Here is a 24,733-nt window from a genome sequence, read left to right on the forward strand (position 1 = left end):
GGAAAAAACAGAGGTAAAAGCTTTATATAATGGCGGTAAACTCTCAAACACTGAAACAGTGTCTATAAACGTTCTCCAATTGATATTACTACCTCATACACTTATCAAGGTATATCATTTAGAAGATATCTTTCTTGGCAAGAGTCTGTGGTATGTACTTCAAAGTATTTGATAATAAAATATTACTTATATTGATGTATGGGTGTGAAATATAGGGTTCTACGTAAATTTTAAGGTATAGAAAAAGTACATTTATTTGCTTTACAACGTTTTATGGTTGTAAGAAGAGCATATTGTCGAATGTTGCAGCTTCCAATACATGTTTATACATTTAAATGTTCTAGTTTTTATTGGTTAAAATTTGTATCCATGCAATCATGTCGCTACCATTATGATATAAAATGCAGAGTAACCTTGACCTATATGGTACTGAAACTAGAAACAAAAATAAATGAGCTACTCTCTTAAAACTCACACTTCGTAAATTTGGACTTGGTTCGGCATGGATTGAACAAGGGATCCTATCACTTGTACTTCAGAGACGTAAAGAGGACTGGAGCGTCAACTTAAAACAAAATACATGTTCGTACACATATTCAAAGAACAATTTATCTGCAAAGAGCACTTCTATTCTATAAACATTAACTCAGTGAGAACTAAATTAGCCTAGTTTCGATGCTGTTGTTATGATTCAATGTTTCATGCAGTTGAAATGTGGGGAATCGAACCCGGGTCTCCGGGGTGACGAACGAACGCTTTAACCACTAGGCTACCCCACCGTCACGACCACACCTGGAAAATGTTAAAAGGAGTTTAGTTTTACGCCGCTTTTAGCAATATTCCAGCAATATCACGGCGGGGGACACCAGAAATGGGCTTAACACATTGTGCCCATGTGGGGAATCGAACCCGGGTCTTCGGCGTGACGAGCCAACGCTTTAACCACTAGGCGCCAACGCTTTAACCACTAGGCTACCCCACCGCCCTTCGTATATCTGATACAGTGATTAAGTGTGAGAGAGTGAGAGAGAGAGAGAGAGAGAGAGAGAGAGAGAGAGAGAGAGAGAGAGAGAGAGAGAGAGAGAGAGAGAGAGAGAGAGAGAAACAGAGACAGAGAGAGAGAGAGAGAGAGAAATATTTTTCCTGTTGATTAAGTTTGTGGTATTATTTTACTTTTTTTTGTCAACATGACCATTGTTTTTTGTTAAAAAGGGGTATGTACTCAGTCCTTCACTCAATCCCCCATTTAATCCGTGCATGAGATATCATTACGGTTAAGCCATCTGAACAACCCCTGCTTGGTCATTCACGGTTACGCGAGGAACTGACTCTTGACAGATGCGAGAAGCGTCTCTGACTCAAGTGAAACATACACAAGCTTGTCAATCAAGTGCGCGCGCAACCCCTCCCTGAGGGTAAAGCTCGTTGCAGACATTCAACAGGTAGTAGACTCGCAAAGACAGGCGAGGATCAGGACGCGTACTCGAGAGGGGGCAGCAATACCTTGTTGCATTGAGAAACAGTTTCTCTCTAATATCCATCAGGATGACGTCTAACGGCCACGTTAATGATGCATATGACGGTTTACCAGAAAAGGTAAGAAGTTTACTTTGTTAGATCATGGCCAACGATGCTCGTACTTAACACCCAGCTGTTAGCCGTGAGAACATGTGTACCATCAGCCCAGCAACAATCGGTTTATGCCCGGACTGTCGACAACAAGAAATAATCCGTCCAAAATACTTGTCGACAGTCCGGGAAAAGGAGGTGATGTTCTACATGAGTGACTTCACTCCCAGTGTTCTCGAATTAACAAACTAATTAAAACAGAGTGTGATATATATAGTAGACAATATATTTATTCAGTCAATATAACAACATGCATGTATCATATGTCACATAATATAGCATATTTGTTCATATATTTCATAAAGCTCACACAATATATTTGTGTGTGTGTTTTATATAAATAAGTAATTTCTGCAGGTGTATAAGTAATAAATAAACTCTGTCAAAAAAGAAACGCAACCCCTGTCCTCAGATATGAAAAATTCGTTTGAATGAAGTTATTGCTTCCAAACTAAATTTTATTCGAATGTATTGAAATGATACACGTAATTAATGAAGATTACCATCCAAACAACTGCATTTGTACGCATAAGTGTATTTTATTGCTTATTCCGTCACAACGCATGAAATGACCCTCATGGTGACTTCGCACAAAAAAAACACATGCAAATCATGAAATGGCAGTTAATGTAGGTGTATAAAAGCCCATGTGCTTCCGTATTATATTCATTCATTTGTCGCCGAAAAGCTGTGTTAAAATGCCACGATTGAGTGCTGCCGACCGAAATATCGCCATTGGTCGTGTTCAAGCCGGAGAAAGTTTTGGAACTGTTGCACGGCACCTAAATGTTCACAAAACAACGATATCCCGACTTTGGAGCCGCTACAACAACTTCAATTTGACCAACGATCGCCCGAGAAGTGGAAGGCCAAGAATCACGACCCCTTCAAGATCGGTACATCCGGGTCCATCACCTGCGTAATCGGCATGCCCTACCAACCGTGACTGCCACACAAATACCAGGTTTGAGGAGAGTGTCAGCTCAAACGATTAGGAACCGTCTGAAAGAAGCGGGTTTACGTGCCTGTAGACCAGTTGTTGGACCTGTACTACGCCCCTACATCGACGCCGACGACTCAGGTGGTGCAACAACGTAAGGATATGGACTTTACAAAACTGGAGGCGAATCTGGTTTTCTGATGAATCACGTTTTCTTTTGCAACGTCACGACGGAAGACAGCGTCTGTATAGGAGACGTCATAACGTTTTGCGCCCATCTGCGTCCGACAGGTGGACAGATTTGGCGGAGAAAGCGTCATGGTTTGGGGAACCATCTCATACAACCAGAAATCAGACTTGGTGATCGTTCCAGGGAACCTGACAGCCCAACGTTACATCAACCACGTGTTAGAGCTTCACCTTCTCCCGATTATTGACCAACAGACACAGATTTTTTCAACGGGACAACGCCCGGCCTCATACTGCACGTGCAACAATGAACTTTCTGCAGAATTCCAACGTCAATGTCTTGCCATGACCCTCTAAATCACCAGACCTCAACCCTATTGAACACCTGTGGATACTCTGGATCGACGCGTACGTCAACGTCAGCCGCCGCCACAGACGCTGCAACAGCTCGCCGTTGCACTGCAGGAGGAGTGAAGAGCCATTCCCCAGGAAAGAATCCGGCGTCTTATCCGTTCTTGTCCAAGGAGATGCCGTGCAGTGATTGCAGCGCGTGGTGCTCATACGAGATACTGAGAAAGACGCCCCCCTGGTGACAAACTGGTGTCTGTGAGATGACTTTTGAAATGACAATTTTAAACATGCCCATCTGGGTTATTATTCTGCCAAATTTCAGACTTCTGTCTTAAATAATAAAAATGCCGTGTCGTCCTAAAACTTCAGATCAAAATCTCTAAAATACAGGGGTTGCGTTTCTTTTTTGACAGAGTTTATATAAAAGATGAGTCCAGTTATTTCTTCTTGCCAAAACACCTTTATATCTGCACTAAAGTAATCTGAATGTTCAGCCAAGATGAAGCAGCTCTGACACATGGTCTATGTAATGCAAGTCAGTAAGTCTGTCGGCAAGAAGGTCGGCCTTCAAGGATCGAATCCTAGCGTCGATGATTCGGTAGCGACGTCTACGGACGGGATCTCTCTGCTGTCCTTGGATCTGCTGAATTTTTACTTCAGTAGATGACTGTTCTCTTTGTAGCATTCGCACAACCTCAAATACATTGGGATGTGTCTTCATGGCATACTTGTTGATTTTGTTGTGCCAACCTTCCAAATTATTGTTAGTTCTGTGTCCATCATTTTCAAAATGATTCCAAGTTGACAGTGTCCATGGACCTTCTACCCAGTTGGTAGTAACGTAATCCATCAGCTGTGTCGCCTTTTCACCTAGTGGTGCGTCTGCAATGGCATCAAGCCAGACATCTTCAACTTTATCATTTACTCATGATACGAGCATAGCTGTAGCCGCCATGGCCACTTGCAACCACTAAGCAAACATTCTCTTTCATTAATTAACACCGTCACGGTATGTTGACCACGCGATGTCGACATTCCGGGTTTTTTGTTTTGTCGACAGTTAGGGACATCCTATTTTTCATTTGTCGACAGATCGGGCTGACACCCAACAATCAGTGTTATCCAAGCAGAAATCTCGTATTGGTGCTCACAACACACTCGGAGTTCATGCCATAGTGTGACCAAAACAATGCTTGATAGCAGAGATTAAACGAGCGTGCATATATAGCTACTCCCCAGGGGTGACAGGTGCCTCAGCTTTAAGTAATATGATGAACAATGCCCCCGGGGCAGCAATATCTTAACAATGATATATTGTTAAGGTACTACTTACATACTCACGCGTTTGTGGAATACAGAAAATGGACAGGTCAATGCTTGGGCCATTTTAGTCTGCCGGGGAGTTCACATTGGATTTGGAAATTATGATCTTAAACATTATTCGATGTTTTCTGTAAATATCAACTGTCAACGATTTATTTCTTCTAGAATTTCAACTCGTGACATGGTCAAAATCATAATAATGTCTGTAGAGGATGTGATCAAACAGACTCTAGATCACCCTTGTCATCATAAGAATGCAGTGTAACTACCTACATCTCGCGAGAAAGCCCCGAACAGCACGCTTTAGTCTTGCCTCAACAGTTAGTTAACTATTGCTATTACTTCAATCCGTTTGCAAGTAGTCTGACTCTACCTTAACGTATCCTTTTGAACATGTATTCTTGCCGTAGCCAGTTGCCGTCTTTTGAAATAATGATCCGATTGTGACCATTTATAGCTCATTTTGTAGGGAAATCATCTCGCTTTTGATCCGTAGGCCTCGACGGGGGCCTTAAAAATAGTTTACGTGGTGAAATCTAACTTAGATTGAGGAGGGGGGTGGTTCCGTCGTTACATTCCTTTCCTTTTATATAGTACTAGGGTAGGGTCTATATACCTATATGTCTTTCTAACGCTGTTTCTAAGCGTGACACGCCCCTGTGATGTCACTAATGATTACCTCTAGCTCACGACTAGACAGTATAACCATGTTCCTCTTTAAGGAGTGCAGTGTTTATGGATGACTAGCGCTGGCGGGATTGGTGATTGTCTCATGTTAACACACCTTTGAGAGCTATGTAAATACCTAGGAGCAGTTTATTTCATAAGAATCAGAATAGATTTTTGTAAACAGAAGCATGATCTTGGTAAATGAGTGGAGATTGCATGTTCACGGGCCCTTTGAATGACAACCAGTACGTGCACATGTTGACCGAATCTACGGTTTTACAATTTCTTATCCCCTCCGAACAGGTACCTTCACATTACATGTGATAGAAACTGCTGTAAGGCTCCCTATTGAAGCTGCCCCATTCTAGGTCGTCTGGCTGAAAGGAGTTTTGAAAAGTCTTTCATACGACACGCGTGATATCGCCATGATAGTGTACCCGTTACCGTTCTGCACATGTCGGTGTCAGTTCATTGTAATGGTCCAATATTTTCATATTCAACCATATTTTCTCATGGTCTACGATCAAGGCTCAACACTGGGTAGTCCCTCCGGGATGAAATGTAGATTCAAAATACAGAAAGAACTACGTTTATAACGAACACACTTATGACAAACTGACGGATATGAGGAATTGTATTTGGTCCTGACCACGTGATGTATATCTTAGTCTTAATGTGCATGATGAACACGGTTATAACGAACTCAAATCTGTGGTCCATTTGAGTCGGTTTTACGGTTAGTATTGATATATAGAACGCATGTTCTGGGGGCTTGTGACTTAAGACTAAATCAGTGCATTTTCTGAAAGAATCAACTGGAATCTGCAATGCCATTGGGAAATTATGTACACAACTGCAATTACAAACTATCAAAACCAAAAGGCCGTCATAAGAACGCTTCTTCTTACTAACTAGATGTCAAAGGTTCAGACATAGTTTGCAGAACCAACTTAAAATCAAAGCAACGTGCAACCGTGACCATCACCCGTGGCCCCAGCTGCTTGTGCCTGCTGTTATATCTTTTTTTATTTTGATATAAAAACAATAAAATAATGTGTACATGCTTGCACAGGGAACACGAGGAGAATGAACAACTACATTTGCCATTAAAAACTATCTGACGTCATCCCATAACAAATGTCTCTCGCCAACACCACAAAAAGCGACGTGTTTACCCGCTTCTGATTGGATAGGGACAAATTTACATCCGGGTCAGATTATACGAGTGCTATATCGCTGTGACAAGTGTGTCTGGCAACAGCTTTGCGCAGTCTCATACACTTGCCCAGGTGCATTATGCAAAGAGATTAGAAGGGAATACTTATGTGTGATACAGCAAGAGCGTCTGTTTAAATGCTTGATTTGTTGTGGTTGATGGCTCTTCTCCCTTTAAATTATTACAAATTGAAGAAAGCGCATATATAATCTTTGTAAAATCTCTTCCCCAGTATTTTGAAAATAGATATTCCTTTTGATTCGAATCTTTTGTAAATCACCCATGAATTGCTTTCATTTCGACTTTTGATTTTCAACAACGAAAGTTCCTACCTGCAGAACGAAACTCGGGTGGGGGATACTTGTGGATAATGAAATTGGAACGTATATCCTATATTCAGGGGTGGAAATAACTTTAAAATTGATAGTGTACTCCGGTACAGTGGCACATGTAAAGTCACTTGTCCTGATAATTTTTCCACTATACCGACCGTTTTCTTCTTGATTTTTTAATAAACAACATAATTAACATTGGAAAGTCAACTGGACACCGGTACAGTGTGATATACAAATTTGCTTGCCCGACAGAAAAAAAACACTGGACTCGGACATCGGGCAATGGGTTATTTCCACCCCTGATATTGCGACTTCTACTTATTCCGCCTGGTACCCGTTAACGTGTCTGATGTGTCAAACTGGTACAGGGACGTAATATTCAAACCATCACAAACCAAACTTATTTATTGCTCGCCCCCCCCGCCTCTTCCCCCATCCGAGTTGTCCAGGTCCAGGTTGGCTTGACACTGTCGTCATAGCGATGTGAAAGTCCGTCACGGACCTGTGGCTTGTATTGTCCAGTGTACGCAGTTTATCTCGCGATGGCCCAGGACTGACCAACCAATTGCGAGGTCATGGTCGGAGGACGTTTTTATCTCACCGCAGGTTAACTCGACACAATTTCACAATAATAGAGAGTGACACGTGAAGATCCGGGTTTAAATGGTCTACATCAGGCGACTGTAGGGATCCGGTGGTCAGACTCGCTGACTTGGTGGACTTGGCATGTGATCGTACTCCGAACAATGCTCATGATGTCAATCACTGGATTGTCTGGTCCATACTGGATTATTTACAGACCGCCGCCACATATAGCTGTAATACTGCTGGTTGGTACACATATGTCAAAGGGACCATCAACGTTAGTCGTTAGACCCTTAAGTCGTTAAATGCAATCGACTAATATAAAGAGCAAGTTGTCGGGAAAAAAACATAGTTTGTTATTCCCGTCAGCTCGGTATGAGCGTGTTTGTCGTATAGGTAATTTACTGTATACACGTAACCTCTGTCGAAATCTCCCGTATGCAAAGACACAATGCACTTAACAGTTGAATAGTCACACGCACGACGCTGGCGTCACACTTCCCCCACGGATATCACTGGTGTTCGGGTCGACTCACACTCGTGTACTTGGTATGCCTGAGGTGTATTTACATGCACCCGTAAACCGAGAAGAGGGATTTACAAAACTGGTGTTCCAGGGGACCGATCCACAAAGCGTTCGTAGCGCTACGACATTCGTTACCCTATGATAAACTATACGACATGTCGTAAACCTTACCAACGCTATATTCATCGGGTACGAATAATTGATATCAAGGGCATTTACATGAACACCCTGTTAAGTAACAAACTGATGTAGTCTAGTACTACTGTACTGTAAGATAATTACTCATTAATTTGGCACAATGAATGTTACTGCTACACGAGTAACACACTATACGTAAGTTATGTGTCTATGCTATACATATGTAAGTACACGACGCAAATTCTGCTTCGTGGGAAACCCTGTGAAACACGCACACACACACACGCACGCACGCACGCACACACACACACACACCTAATCACTGTATCAGATATTTGATATATGGGACAACCACATATTTCCAAATCCTATTATCATTTTCCGGGTGTGGTCGACAAATACAAAGTTTACCATTATATACGTAATGGAGGAGGCTCATATCTTGTCTTAATAACTTCGCTCCGAGGGTGGCATATTCGTCTGTAGAAATTCGCCGTGCAGAGTTGCATACATATATTATATACTGACGGAAAAGGAACTGTGCATAACATAAAACTGCATAAAAATACACACACGAATCCCAGGCTTACAAGCAGACTGCCACCCTCTGCGTCCCTAGTCAGTGTGTTATAGGACTGGTTAGTGCATGCGAGTTGATTCTGAAATTATACTAGAAATAAAACCCCAAAATACATAACTACAATGTTCGAGTAATTTGCAAGTTGTTCAACGAAGCATTCAGCAATATTTCAGCAATATTGACAATCCTGGACCAGACAATCCAGTATCATATTTCTGAGTGTGTTATTTTGAAACTCTATATGTCGTCATGTCTACGTGTAAGGCTGTTTCACAGATGTATTGTATTGAGATATGCTCTAACGTTTACATTACGGGCACTGTACACTGACTTTCTGTTTCACAGATGTATTGTATTGAGATATGCTCTAACGTTTACATTACGGGCACTGTACACTGACATTCTGTTTCACAGATGTATTGTATTGAGATATGCTCTAACGTTTACATTACGGGCACTGTACACTGACTTTCTGTTTCACAGATGTATTGTATTGTGTATTGCATTGTAGATATGCTCTAACGTTTTGACATTCTGTTTCACGGAGATATTACGGGCACTGTACACTGACATTCTGTTTCACAGATGTATTGTACGTTGCTCTAACGTTTACATTACGGGCACAGACTGTACACTGACACTGGGCACTGTACACTGACATTCTGTTTCACAGATGTATTGTATTGAGATATGCTCTAACGTTTACATTACGGGCACTGTACACTGACATTCTGTTTCACGGATGTATTGTATTACGGGCACTGTACACTGACATTCTGTTTCACAGATGTTTCACAGATGTATTGTATTGAGATATGCTCTAACGTTTACATTACGGGCACTGTACACTGACATTCTGTTTCACAGATGTATTGTTATTACGGGCACTGTACACTGACATTCTGTATTCTGTTCACAGATGTATTGTATTGAGATATGCTCTAACGTTTACATTACGGGCACTGTGTACACATTCAGATGTATTGTATAACGTTTGACGGGCACTGTACACTGAATTCTGTTTACATTACGGGCACTGTACACTGACATTCTGTTTCACAGATGTATTGTATTGAGATATGCTCTAACGTTTACATTACGGGCACTGTACACTGACATTCTGTTTCACAGATGTAGATGATATTGTTTATTACGGGCACTGTACACTGACACGGATTCTACGGGCACTGTTGACATTCTGTTTCACAGATGTATTGTATTGAGATATGCTCTAACGTTTACATTACGGGCACTGTACACTGACATTCTGTTTCACGGATGTATTGTATTACGGGCACTGTACACTGACATTCTGTTTCACAGATGTATTGTATTGAGATATGCTCTAACGTTTACATTACGGGCACTGTACACTGACATTCTGTTTCACAGATGTATTGTAGATGTATTGTTTACAGATGTATTGTATTACGGGCACTGTACACTGACATTCTGTTTCACAGATGTATTGTATTGAGATATGCTCTAACGTTTACATTACGGGCACTGTACACTGACTTTCTGTTTCACAGATGTATTGTATTACGGGCACTGTACACTGACATTCTGTTTCACAGATGTATTGTATTGAGATATGCTCTAACGTTTACATTACGGGCACTGTACACTGACATTCTGTTTCACAGATGTATTGTATTGAGATATGCTCTAACGTTTACATTACGGGCACTGTACACTGACATTCTGTTTCACAGATGTATTGTATTGAGATATGCTCTAACGTTTACATTACGGGCACTGTACACTGACTTTCTGTTTCACGGATGTATTGTATTACGGGCACTGTACACTGACATTCTGTTTCACAGATGTATTGTATTGAGATATGCTCTAACGTTTACATTACGGGCACTGTACACTGACTTTCTGTTTCACGGATGTATTGTATTACGGGCACTGTACACTGACATTCTGTTTCACAGATGTATTGTATTGAGATATGCTCTAACGTTTACATTACGGGCACTGTACACTGACTTTCTATTTCACGGATGTATTGTATTACGGGCACTGAGATATACACTGACATTCTGTTTCACAGATGTATTGTATTGAGATATGCTCTAACGTTTACTATTGAGATATGCTCTAACGTTTACATTACGGGCACTGTACACTGACATTCTGTTTCACAGATGTATTGTATTGAGATATGCTCTAACGTTTACATTACGGGCACTGTACACTGACTTTCTGTTTCAGGAAAGTGGATACGCTAACGGTATAGATCCAATTGTAAGTATCAGCGTGACGTTCATTAGACATGGGTATGGTGCGAACCTATACTGTACAAAAATGGTTAGGGATCATAATATTTTGTGTTCAGTGATCCCTTACCTTTATGTTCAGTGTCTATAAAAACTGAGGGACGAAAGAAAGTTATCTCTGAGTCAATCCCGCCAAACAGCAGTTCTTTGATTTGGAATTATATGAAAAACAAACATGCTTTCTTATGCCCCTCAGTTTACCTACTATATCAGGGGTGCCTCGGCAGCAACGAGGTCCAAATCGCCTATGTTGTTAACTATGGAGGTGTTCCTCTTTTCTGTGTGCTCTATTGATTATCGGTGCTAGTCCCATAATGTCCATGTAATGATTATTGTTCTCTCCTTGCCATTGTTATAGTTGTTACGTCATAAGACTTAATTAACTCCATGCCTAATGTAAATTATCACGTAGATGTTTTATTAAAAATAGAAAACATAATTACTGCAGTGACGTGTTTCGAACTGCTAATATACTGAGTCAAAAAAGAAACTTCACATTCTTTCTTCAGGGCACTATAAAAGAACAAGAGATGGTAAGATGGTTAAATTGTTATTATTTCATTGCTGAGATCTGTGTGATGTACTCGATACACCGACAGTGCCATAATCAGTTCCATTAGGCTACACCGCCGTTCCAAAACATGGGTATACAGCCGGCAGAAATCTGTCACGTAGGTGACGTAGGACGATTTGACGGTCTTCTGCTCGTGACGTCACATGTGGACGACCCAACCTTGGGCGATCAGAAGTGGTGCCAGTTTGTTGTAGACGACCTCGCAAGTCATACACAGTACGACGGCTGCATCCCATTGCTCTTGCGACGTCAATAACTGATCTTCCCGCTTGCAACATGCCAACGGCACGTTCACGTTGCACATTTGACAATCGTGGCATTTCAAGTACCGTTAGAACTGTGGTTTAAAAGTGTATTTTCAATTCTTGAGGCCAATGCAAACACGTGCATATGAAGAAAACTTCGATGCGAAGATCACGTGATCGACTGCACGTGCAAAACCTGATTTGGCACTAACGTCATTTGCACGACGAATGGATGGGTTTGAGTGGGTTTTGCTAACGTTTTTCTAGAGTCGAAAGATAGGGATCCCATTTCGGATACATAGATGTATCATCAGAGAAAAATTATTCATTATTTTTCAAATTACATTTTGTGAAGTTTCTTTTTTGACTCAATATAATAATAGCAGTTAAAACCGTGCACATCAGCCAGCATCTTTATATCTGTTAATTATACTGTTTGTATGTTGTGTTGTCACCGCACTCAGCAATATTATGGCTTTATACCTGCGGTTAGTAAATAGTCGTGTCTGGTCCGGTGAATTCAATGATTGACATCATGTGCATCGCTCGGGGTAACATACATTCCATAATGTGCAGCTACCGGTCAACAAGCTTGATTACCCGATTCATTCTGCCACTTGTTGCAATGCGCATGGGTTGCTGAAGACCAGTCTATCATAGATGTTCCCAGGTTGATGATGATATGATACATTTTGACCCAATGCCTTTCCGTGTCGTTTTAGGACAACAAGGTGATAGAGGTGGAGGAAGAGTATGACAAAGAAAAGGAAAAGGAAGAAGATCCATGGAAGGTGACAACAATTGAAGTGGAAGAAAAACCGTGGGCAGGTCAGTGGCTAGACAAATTGTGTAAAACCTCGTTAATACGAACTTCAAATTATTGAAGTATCGTCAAACATAATGTAACGTTATGGGTTCAAATGAGACACATGAACCTAAGCTGTCTCGAATTACGCATAATTCGACATACTGTGGGTTTTTGTTGATTTGGAGCTAACAAGCACAGGCCCTCGTGTCTTTGCGAGGATTTAATATTTATAAAAAATATATAAAAATTTGAGATGACCCCCGACTCGAAATGCTTCACAGTACAACGCATCGTGACAAGGCCAGACACTTCCGTGCTCCCCACCCTACGGCCGTGCCGAACGCTACGCCACCATCGCCTGCAATCGATTAAAACTTAATGTAAAATCTTAGATGATAGGCCTATCGAGCGCCACTCATGACACCTACCAATTCTTTATTGTTATTTCTGCAAGTCGATTGAAACCCGATTTTGACTCTCAACTAAACGACCTTGACACAAATGGATGGCGATATATCGCTCAAACGGGGTGTGGTCGAAGCAATCACTTGATGAGTAAAATTCTGAATTTTCTTTTAACACAGAGTTGAACTGCGCAGAGCTGATTTTCCGACTGTGCAAGTATATACTTGGAGTCGCTCTCATCCTGGGTTTCCTCTATATGTTCATCTGTTCCTTGGACTTCCTCAGCTCGGCCTTCAAGCTCCTGGGAGGTAAGTTCCACTACCCATGAGTGAGTGAGTGAAGGGGTGGGTGGGTGGGTGGGTGAGGGAGGCGGGGAATTAGGGGAGGAAACTGTTTTAAAAACTATTCAGCTTATTACAGCGTGTCAGCTTTCTGGGGAAACCCCGAAGAGCTGAAGATCGCAGACATATTTCTATGTAATAATACAAATGGAGAATATGCGATTAGAATTTGCTGTCTTTAAACTCAGCATGAGTGAGTGAAGTAGTGGATTGGGTTAAACTGTTTACGGTATTTAAGCCGGAAGTGATGTATGTCACAGACGCTTACTACTTTGGGGGGCGGTGGGGTACCCTAGTGGTTAAATCGTTCGCTCGTCACACCGAAGACCCGGGTTCGATTCCCCACATGGGTACAACATGTGAAGCCCATTTCTGGTGTCCCCCGCTGTGATATTGCTGGAATATTGCTAAAAGCGGCGTTAAACCACACTCAGTCAGTTACTACTTTGATGAAAAGTGCGGTGGGGTAGTCTCGTGGTTAAATCGTTCGCTCGTCACACCGAAGACCCGGGTTCGATTCCCCACATGGGTACAACATGTGAAGCCCATTTCTGGTGTCCCCCGCTGTGATATTGCTGGAATATTGCTAAAAGCGTCACTTTGGTGAACACCACGAGGAAGAGCATGACGGTGACAAACGTAAAACATAATCAAGGCTTATCTGGATTCGAACCAGCAATGGTGGGTTTCTGTCATGTCTACGGGGCGCAACGGATGATGACCAAAAGGCTTGGTGTAGCTTCTGGGCGTTGTTGGGATTGTGATCTTGCATTATATAAAACATAACATTACTTCCTACAGGTAAGGCGGCAGGACAGGTGTTCCAGAACAATGAAATCCTTTCGAATCCTGTGGCCGGGATGATGATTGGCGTCCTTGTGACTGTCCTAGTGCAAAGCTCCTCCACGTCCACCTCCATCATCATCAGCATGGTCGGTGCCGACAGTAAGTACATTATCCCTGAATCTGATTTAATATGAGAAGCTTGAGTGAGGACTTCTCTACCATTGTAAACATTCCAGTCATATCACCTGATTCTGTTTTTCTAAGGTATGTGTGTATGGGTGAATGCCTTGAGGGGTCTAGAAAACAGTTTTTTTCACTTTACTGGGAGTAGACCGCTTTCACATCTACTTTTACCTCACCTGTCCAACGGGGCGGTGGGGTAGCCTAATGGTTAAAGCGTTGGCTCGTCACGCCGAAGACCCGGGTTCGAATCCCCACATGGGCACAATGTGTGAAGCCCATTTCTGCTGTCCCCCGTCGTGATGTTGCTGGAATATTGCTAAAAGCGGCGTAAAACCAAACTCAGTCAGTCAGTCAGTCACCTGTCCAACAGTGGGATACAAGTATACTACACAGCTATCGTGGTTGGAGTTAGCATGAATTAATACCTCTAATGCGTAAATGTGGAAAGCGTAGGGGTATGAATAATATCAACCGTTCAAACCGAAACATGAGTCTCATTAACCTATTCAGACAATGACCTACTTTTCAGCCGATCCGAATTTTCTCGTGTGAAAGTGAAAAGAGACACCACAAACAACTATGGTTACACTGAATTCTAATTCTTTGTTTCATAAGAAAATGGTATTTACAAGTTAATTTTAATTTTAAACTTTAATAACATGGTATTTCTATTGTTTATGGCGAGGTGTAGGCAGCATGAACTTAACTAAGACGTCACAGACTGCCCCTGTTTGATGAGATCGTAAAATGATTCACAATTCATCTGGCTCACTGGTTACATCTGTTATGTGTCCTTTGCGCTTATTCAGTGTAGTTTTGTAACGCACAATGTGATTGATATAATATCAAGTCCGTACCAGACCGCCATAACTTTCTAGCGACAGAGCCTCGTTTTCAGATTTCCACGATTTCCAGATTTCCGTCTGTCAGAGCACGCTGCACGACGTGTTTGTAAGGATTAGACGGAGCGTAGTGTTGCAATACACAAGTCCTTAGATGTATCAAACAATACTGATTAATATTTATGTATTCAGTTGAATGAATTGGTCACATAAATTCTGGACTGGTTATTGTACTATGTTGCGCAATAGGATGAAATCCAGTCAGCAGGAAACGAGACTGTTGTGTAATCACTATTTTGCCTATGTACAGACAACACCCGGATGTGTTGATGATGATGATTTGGAGATTTAACGTGATTGTTGTTTTGGACATAATGCGTATGTCGCACACACGGTTACTTATATTTTCCTTAAAACTATTCCAATGTTCGCGGTGGGCTGATCCAGATTCGGTATTTGGTTTCATTCGAAATTCGTAATTAATCAAGGACAATGTTTTAGAGACTTTGTATACGTTCATGGAAAAACAATTTGTAATTTCCCTGAAATAAAATGTCCTTTCTTCTAGTTCTGACAATCCCCATTGCCATCCCTATCATCATGGGGGGCCAACATTGGAACGTCTGTCACCAACACCATAGTCGCAGTAGGACAGCTCAACAACAAGTCCGACTTCCGACGTGCCTTCGCCGGCGCCACCGTGCACGACATGTTCAACTGGCTGACCGTTATCATCCTCCTGCCTCTGGAGGTCATCACGGGTAAGATTATAGCTCGAAAATCTGGACATAAGGTCATTAAAATTTAGATATGACATCAAGAGCACGCCTCATTACAGGTCATGTCAAAACATCGTTACGCAAACTTTCACCAACCAATGAATTAACGACAAGCCAATCAGAATAGCACTTCTGTAGTTTTCAATGGCAACTTTGATTTCGCGACCTTACTACAAATACTTTACCAAAGATGTCTATTCAGATATAAATAATGTCAAAAGAAAATTTCCATCCCAGAGATTATATGGCAGTATTTTCTAAAGGCTTTGGAAAGTCTTTTGCGTTTCAAAGGTTTATTCTGTTGAATTTCACTTGATCAGTTGTTGACGATCCCGATAGAAGTTTCATAGATATATCCCGATACTACAACATGTACATAATTCCGGCGTATCAACCTATCGATACACATATCCCATACACATGTATCATCTAAGACAGCAGGGGGCGGCGGGGTAGCCTCGTGATTAAAGCGTTCGCTCGACACGCTAAAGACCCGGGTTCAATTCCCCACATTGGTACATTGTGTGAAGCCCATTTCTGGAGTCCCCCGCCGTGATATTGCTGGAATATTGCTAAAGGCGGCGTTAAACCTAACTCACTCACTTGACCGACCCATTATCTTGACCCGAAACACTAGCAGGTGCTCTCTGATGGAGTGTGCAACATGACATCTTTATTCCAGGCTATTTAAGCAGGCTGAGTGGTCTCATCGTGAACTCTATCCCTGACCTGGCACCAGACAAGAGCGCAGACCGTGATTTCCTGAAAATCCTTACGAAGCCTTTCACCAAAATGATCATTGAGGTGCGTACATCGCAGAACATACGTGGAGAGACTTAAAGGTCACATGCATCGTAAAACACAACTTTGCAGATTCTGTTACCTTTCGGTATGGACTTACCGAAACAAATCATCAAAAATACAAATTCAAACCTCAAATCGTAGTTCAAACGATTCACTAATTTCCCCCCAGCGCTTGGGGGAATTGAAGTGGTTTCAACAGCTGGGCTGCGCTCATAGCACATGCGCAGTGAAATAGGTTCGCGCAGCTTGGAAGCGGGTTGTTCGGTGAAGGCTTTAGTGTGAGCTATTTTTCTAATGTTTTGTTGATATTTCACAGGCGCGAGCTTTTTATATGTTATTACAGTAGATTACCGATTTAACTGTTTATATAATTTCATTTGTCTATTTCACCACACGTTCTTCTTACCAAGTCACTTTCTCAGTTCGATACTTAAAAGCAATGTCATTATTTAGCGTTGACAGAATTTCTAACTGTAATATAGATATGTCGTTGTCACAGACGTTTATAGGAAGTCTATGTATGTTCCAGGTCGACAAAAGTGCCATTACTAAGATTGCCACCAACACACACAAAGGCGAGTCTCTACTGAAGACGTGCTCTGATAAAGTCACTCCATGGACTTGCTGCTCCGACGAGCTCAAAGACATGAACGTCCACAACAACGTATCATACTCCTTCACGAAACAGATCCAGGTTTGCAGTGCCCTCAACTCCTGTGCCAAGAAACACACTTGCTCAGTCGATTTCTGGAAGGATGACACCTTCAGCTGCGACAACTTCGCCCTCAACAATACATGCTGCGAAACCTTCAGAACTGGGTATACATTTCCCAACACCATCAATGATACTGTGAAGAACACCTTCTGTGGCGAACTTGTGGCCAACTGTCAGAACAATTACCTTGTAACAAAAGACTGCATGGAATCAGCATGGTCTAACAACACTGCCTTCTCCTGTGACACGTGGATCGGCATTGAGACAGAATGCATCAAACCTAGTAAGTAACTAGTACTAGTGATTAATATGCACATGGAATAAGGCCCGTAAGTAGGTCACGACACTTCGCGAGACCTTGGTACTTCCGGTTACAAACAACGTTCCATACCTTTTCGAATGGTCTCATGGTTGTCAGTTGACACTAAGGAACCGATAATCCTTGCAGGAATAACAAATTTCCGATTTAACCATCCCCAAATTTGCTAAAAAAACTATGACGACTGGCAACAGCTGTGACAGCCAACCATGCTTGTACACTTGGTCCGGTCTAGTAAAGTCACATTTGGCGGTCGCGCGATTTGGAACCAGAACTGGTTCTTGAAAATACGCTTGTCACCGGAAATCTGGTACCGGAAGTAAGCTGGGCCCCGTCTCGCATATCGCAAGTTTGCGGGCGCAAAGGGAGCCGGGAATCAGCTTAGTGCCGGAAGTAGCGCCTCGCTACAGGCCCTAAACACATGCCATAGCTACGTAAGAGCTCAGTCTGCACTGTAAATTGGCAGTATGCCTCAATGCTCTGTGGGATGATTAATACTAAACATGGTAAGATGGCAATACGTTTGGCTGATCTCTCGGCGGTAGGCAATGTTTGTCAAACCGTTCTCGCCGATCACCCCATCATCACAATCTTGATGTAAGAATTCTCTAGTATGATCTAACATACGCTACCTACCGTCACGAGCATAGCCGTTTGCCGTTTTCAAATCACCATATGATCACATTCTTGGAGTAAGAATATTCTGGTAGGATCTAGTATAGCTTGATATATGTTCATAGATAATAACATTACAACGTATAAATATTTTCTCGTATTTACCCTTCTTCGTGTGTAATGTTTATTGTAAAATGGTATTCTGTTCTTAATCTCATTGATAACTATTCGATGATCCTCAGTTCTCAAATAATTCCTTATCTTTTACAGAAACTCACCTGTTCATGGGCCTGTATGGGAAGATTGATGATATCTATATTGGAGCCATCCTGTTGGTCATATCGCTGGCTGTGTTGTGTATCTGTCTCGTCTGTATTGTCAAGCTCCTCAACGCTCTGCTCAAGGGCCAGATTGCACTCGTCATCAAAAAGTTCGTCAACGCTGATTTCCCTGGCAAATGTTCGTATTTCACTGGATATCTGGCTATCTTACTAGGTGCTGGACTGACCATTCTTGTCCAGAGCAGCTCCATCTTCACCTCCACGCTAACACCCCTCGTGGGAATCGGAGTGATTGAGCTTGACCGTATGTACCCTCTCACCCTGGGTGCCAACATTGGAACCACGACTACCGGTATTCTTTCAGCTCTTGCTCAAGACGGTTCCAAAATCAGGGATTCTCTCCAGGTTGCCCTCTGCCATCTGTTTTTCAACATCAGTGGTATCCTGATATTCTACCCGTTTCCATTCTTCCGCCCACCGATTCCAATGGCCAAGTTTTTGGGCACCGTCACCGCCAAGTACCGATGGTTTGCATTCGCATACCTTGCCGCAATGTTTTTCTTCTTACCAGCTGCTGTGTTCGGACTGTCCATCCCTGGTTGGTACGTGCTTGCGGCCGTGCTCATCCCTATCGCCATTGTCGTCATCATCATCTGCATCGTAAAATTGATACAGAGGAAGAGACCCACTTGTCTCCCTCCGAAGTTTCGGAATTGGAAGTGGCTCCCTGAACCCATGCGCTCTCTCCGCCCTTATGATAATGTGATGCAGAAGGTATGCTGCCCCTGTCTGCTGACCGATGATCTAACGGAGGAAGATGACGATTCCAAGAAGCCCATGTCCAATGGGACAGCCGTTGTTAAGCAGCCAAGAGGGAAAAATGTAGACACACGACTTTGAATTTCCCAGAATCAGTGTACAGTGTCTTTTTAAAAACTTTTAAAAACAATCTCAAGAAATATTGTATTTTACATTACAAGTTGTTAAGCTATTACTATTATTGCGTGCAGTATGGTATGTATCAGTACATCAAATCATAACACTTTGAGTACATCGTATTATCATATAGAACGTAACATTATACTAGATACTTGGTATGATATTGCAATACGGTAGCTTAGAAAGGTTATCGTCTACCGTAGCTACAGGAGCTTCTTTCAGATGTCGTATATCTTGCACAGATCAATGAAGACCTAGGGTTAGAATTGGCAATCCATATGATTCTCATAAGAGGCGACTAACGCTATCGCTGATTAATGCACGTCTTCCATCAGAATTGCGTAGATCGATGCTCGTGATGCCAGTCACTTGATTGTCTGGTTCAGGTTCAATTATGTACATACCAACGCCATATAGCTGGAATCTGAGCGGCGTTAAACAACAACAGTATATGTTACAGTGTTCTGTTTCTTACATACACCCTAACATCGCACTATTTGGTCACAGCCGCACATTAACACATGACACATTAGTTATGAATGACTACTTGCTTCTTTATACTCACCTTGTGTGACAATCATCAAGAAAGATTCAGATATGTCTGAGGGACGAGAATCTGTGGTAACTGAAGCCTGTTTAGTAATATAGATGTGAACAAAAGTAGGGTACATGAAACTGCATGTTGGTTTATCACCTTAAGAAACACCCATCGTGACCGTGGCTTCAGTTTTCACCTGGGGAAGATCAACTGAATACATTTTAAAGGGTAACTTTAAGGGTAATATTTATGATAACTTAATATATTTGTTGTTAACGGTTCAGCCCATATGCTGAAAGATTAAACTGATAGGAAACCAGACAACAGTACTCCTCTTTGACATTCATTCTGATCATCAATACTACGTGGTTTACCATTGTACATAATTTACAAACTATTTTTATATTTACGCATAAGTGTTCAGACTCTGTGATTAAGAGAATGTTTGTCATTTCTAATGAAACTACCCTTATGATATTTACATATCATTCCATCGTCATATGTTACATCATTTAGCATGTGTAATATGTGAAATATATTTTTCATTTGTATGTTATTTGATTATTTGATATTTTACATTAAATATTTTTACAAATGGATTTCTTTGTGAGCTTTTTTGGTCGATTAAATGTTATATATATAACACTTGATCATTTAGATTGGGAAATGTTGCTCTTAAGTAGGTTGTGACATTCAGCCCAGCAATTTACCTTCCGCATAGGTACTATTGCCCACTACGGATTTGAGCTCAGCAGCAGTACTATTTGGATACAATTGTATCATGGTAATGCCGCGCTGATGAAGGAGGTGAGCTGCAGTACCCTGGCACCAAACTAAAGAGCGTGTGCCCCAGTCTTATAGCTCGAAAAGGTTGTCAATGGGATTTGAATACCATCAGAGGAGCTATTGATCTAGATGATTTTTCTTGGAACTGAGTCGTTCATTGGGAAATCTCACGGTTTTCAATGGCTTTCTGCCTCACTCATGTACAAATCACTGAGATAAATGTCTTCTGAAACAATTATTTCACAAAATCATACGTCTCTCTTTCTCTCTCTCTCTCTCTCTCTCTCTCTCCTTGAAGACATTCACTGTGATAATTGTCTATCATAAATCTTAATTTTACATTATGTATCGTATATATATTTAAGTGTTATATATACCATTGGCGATTACTAAAATGGAGGCCTAAATAGGCTGATGAACGTTATTTATTCCTAAATATTGCAAACTGGATGTGTGGTTGGGACAGTGATTGCCCCCGTAGCCAAGCCCTGACATTCAAGTCATAATATCATATAGCACCATGCACATGCCCATGTGTTTATACCAAAGTTGTAAATGTCTGTGGTCAGCTTGAGTTTTCTCATCTTGGTGGCACGCCGAGATATAACTTGCATACTGTTCAAAGCGGCGAAGTGATGCAGGTCTCTCTCTCTCTCTCTCTCTCTCTCTCTCTCTCTCTCTCTCTCTCTCTCTCTCTCTCTCTCTCTCTCTCTCTCTCTCTCTCTCTCTCTCTCTCTCTCTCTCTCTCTCTCTCTCTCTCTCTCTCTCTCTCTCTCTCTCTCTCTCTCTCTCTCTCTCTCTCTCCGTTGTTTTGCACGAAGCTTGTACCTCCTGAATAACTTCACCCAACTGTGTGCTTAAGTCACACTTCATTCAGGTTCAAAACATGCACAGTAGATTCTAGCAGGTCGCGAGACCACCAGTGAGCAGGTCCACGTCACGAGTGCACCGTATGGACCATCAACAATAGAGAGTGAACGCTTGACTAACTCCTCCGTGGTGTTTTGGATACGTGTCGTTTCGATAACTCCATCATAGGCAGTTTCCACTACTATTTTCTAATTTCTGATCAGTGAATTTGTCATTACCAGCTCAGTAACGGAAGTGGCGAAACAGAAAATTCAAAAAAAAACAAGAAGAAAAACAAACCCGTCTCACTTACCTGGCCTCAAGGACATCAGAACTTGAATGTATGCCTATCATTCAAACTACACACAGAGACCGTATACTTTACTCTTTGCACCGTTTGCACACGCTCCATGTTTCAAATGTAGATGTGTCTGTCAATAGCGTCACAAGTGTTAATAACCCCCAAACAACACACACACACACACACATACACACACACACACAAAGAAAAAACCCCAACAAAATACAGAAACAAAATAAAAAAAAACCCCAAAAGAACAAAGAATCTAACACACCCCTCCCCCGCACACAAACAAAAACCAAACAAAAACAATACACACAACACATACACACACACGCACGCACACACACCACCACCACCAACAACAAAACAAACAACCAAAAATAAAAAATAAATGAAAAAACCTAGCGAACAGAAACAAAACAATTGAACAGAAACAAAACTATTAGCCGTTGCATATGTTTATGTCGGGTGCCACCGGTAGGGCAGGATACGCTCACGCAAACACCTGGTATCATCGCTATTTTGATGGTGATTTATAAACACTTGCTAATGATATAGTCGTACATTCGACTTTGCTTTTAGCAGAGATTTCTTATGGATGTGGGTTTTGTGCTTTAGATTTTTTAAGACACTGGTCAGAGCAGGCTAAAACAGTTACTCAAATGAATATCTTTCAGTTCTATCTAACAATATTCAAGATTTGTTTTGTCTTTAAGCAAAGCGAAAAGGGTAACCATTCCCTGCCCTAGAAGTTGTTGAGCAAACAACGTGGGACGGTATATCACTGTAAGAAATTATACTTAGGTGTGTATATGTCTGTATATGTCTGTATATGAATTGACCCGTGAAGATCCGGGGTAGAATAGGTCTTCAGCAACCCATGTGCTTGCCATAACAAGGCGACTATCTTGTCGTAAGAGGCAACTAACGGGATCGGGTGGTCAGTTTCGCTGACTTGATTGACAAATGTCATCGGTTCCCAATTGCGTAGATCGATGCTCATGCTGTTGATCACTGGATTGTCTGGTCCAGACTCGATTATTTACAGACCGCCGCCATATAGCTGGAATATTCCTGAGTGCGGCGTAAAACTAAACTCACTCACCCACTCACTGTATATGAATTTATTGTTTGTTGTCATTGTATCTATGTGCCATGCCTTTGTTTGGCCAATTTATGTTTCTTGATCGCTATGATCGGGTAATTTGTTTGTTTTTCTGTAGGTTTCTGTAAACAGTTGACATGTGTCATGCGTGATCAAGGGACCTGACCATCTGATCCCGTCAGTCGCCTCTTACGGCAGTCAGGGGTTACTGAAGATCAATTCTAACCGGGTTTTTCGCCGTGCAGGGTATTTTGCAGGGCTACCACAGAGATACCTGAACAGTGTTCATATATATAGTGAAATCTCTAGATATAGGACGTTGAAATTGTGGTATATGCATACACAGCCTCTATAAAACCTAACGAAGCATCAAATCACATACCCCCATGATTCTGATGCAACTGTTTTTTTATGTAGATAATTCAACAGCTGAAACATCACGCTGTGCGTTTGATTCTGAATACATTTAGCCTGGTGAAATATGTTTGTCATGATGCATGTTATCCTATATTCGAAATATACACGTGGAAAAATGGAAAAAAGTAGCGCAACACCCTATTTTCATAGTATCAATGTGTTGCCATTACCTGGCTCTCCAGGAGTATCAAATGGTAAACCCTAACGTAAAAAGAACGAAACACTGTAGCTCACTAAGAGAAGCAAGCAGACAAAAATTGACTCTTTTTAAAGTGCTGATAACTATGGTAGGTACTTTTCAAGATTCTGGCATACGATCCTCAAGAAATCGCATATAGTACTAATAACTATGTCAATGCCTAGTGTAGCCTCCGGCAACGTTTAGCATCCCTGACCCGCTTCCTCATTGACTGTATCAGACATTCTTCATGGAGGGTTTATTCCGACAACTCAAGATTATGTACTGGAGGATTTCCCTGGCGCATTTAGCGACCCATTTGTCCCAGACATGTTCCGTGAGATCTAAACTACTGGCGGGACAAGGTAGAGTTGCTGCCGCCTCTCGACGAAAGACATGACCAACGGGACATGACTAGCTTTGTCTTCCATGAAGACAGGCCTTGTGTTCAGAGGATGATGATCGAAATGTTGTACAACAACCTTGCCTCGGATGCTGTGCCGTTGTCCCTTCAGATTGTGTCTGGTAGTCTCAGTTCAGTCCTGTGAGGGACACCCCATACAATCAATGCACGCCCGCCAAACGGTGCTGGCTCCAAGGTATTCCGTTGTGTACGCGTAGTGTTCTGTGGCGCCCCGAGCTCGACCATCAGTTATGAACCAGGGTCCGACCAATGAACCCTTCTCCATTACCTCAAAATTCAGTGACAGTGAACTTGATGCGTAGCTTGTGGTGCTGCTTTGTACTCTGGGGATAACAACAGACATCTTACAGGTCGTCTGGCTCTATATCCGGTAGGCGGTTTCAGACTGTTCTGTCGGACAAACGACGATGTTGAAGTCGCTCCGTTTTTAACACGTCACTTGACGGATGAAGTCTTTTTCCTACCTAGTGGATGTCGATAACGTCATTACTTCGATGATGTTAAGATCGGCTTATAGTCGCTGGATGACAACCAACATCTCTTGCAAATAGCCCTCAACGACTTGCTCGCATTCCGCATACCAGTAGCAAGTCATCTCTGAGTAGTTGTCAGTCGAGGAGGCAGCGCTGATAGAACAATTATTTGCTTAATGATAGGTGCACGCATTGCACTTAATGCTCGCCTTATTTAAAATCAATGTATGGCGCGCTTGAAGGTTAAAACATAT

General features: G+C 41.9%; 1 protein-coding gene across 1 annotated transcript; it reads left to right on the forward strand.

Moving 5' to 3' along the window:
- The first annotated feature begins 1,413 nt into the window (after positions 1-1,413).
- On the forward strand, positions 1,414-20,542 carry LOC124283659 (sodium-dependent phosphate transport protein 2A-like). Its single transcript, XM_046719650.1, is given in 10 exon segments — positions 1,414-1,596; positions 10,705-10,737; positions 12,311-12,416; positions 12,981-13,109; positions 13,944-14,087; positions 15,522-15,556; positions 15,558-15,714; positions 16,415-16,536; positions 17,066-17,534; positions 18,456-20,542. Coding segments are annotated over 10 exon segments (2,157 nt in total). The 5' UTR covers positions 1,414-1,545; the 3' UTR covers positions 19,367-20,542.
- The last annotated feature ends 4,191 nt before the right edge of the window (positions 20,543-24,733 follow it).

This window comes from Haliotis rubra, unplaced genomic scaffold (genome assembly GCF_003918875.1).
Source record: "Haliotis rubra isolate DU_JTF1 unplaced genomic scaffold, ASM391887v1 Scf32, whole genome shotgun sequence".
NCBI lineage: Eukaryota > Metazoa > Mollusca > Gastropoda > Lepetellida > Haliotidae > Haliotis > Haliotis rubra.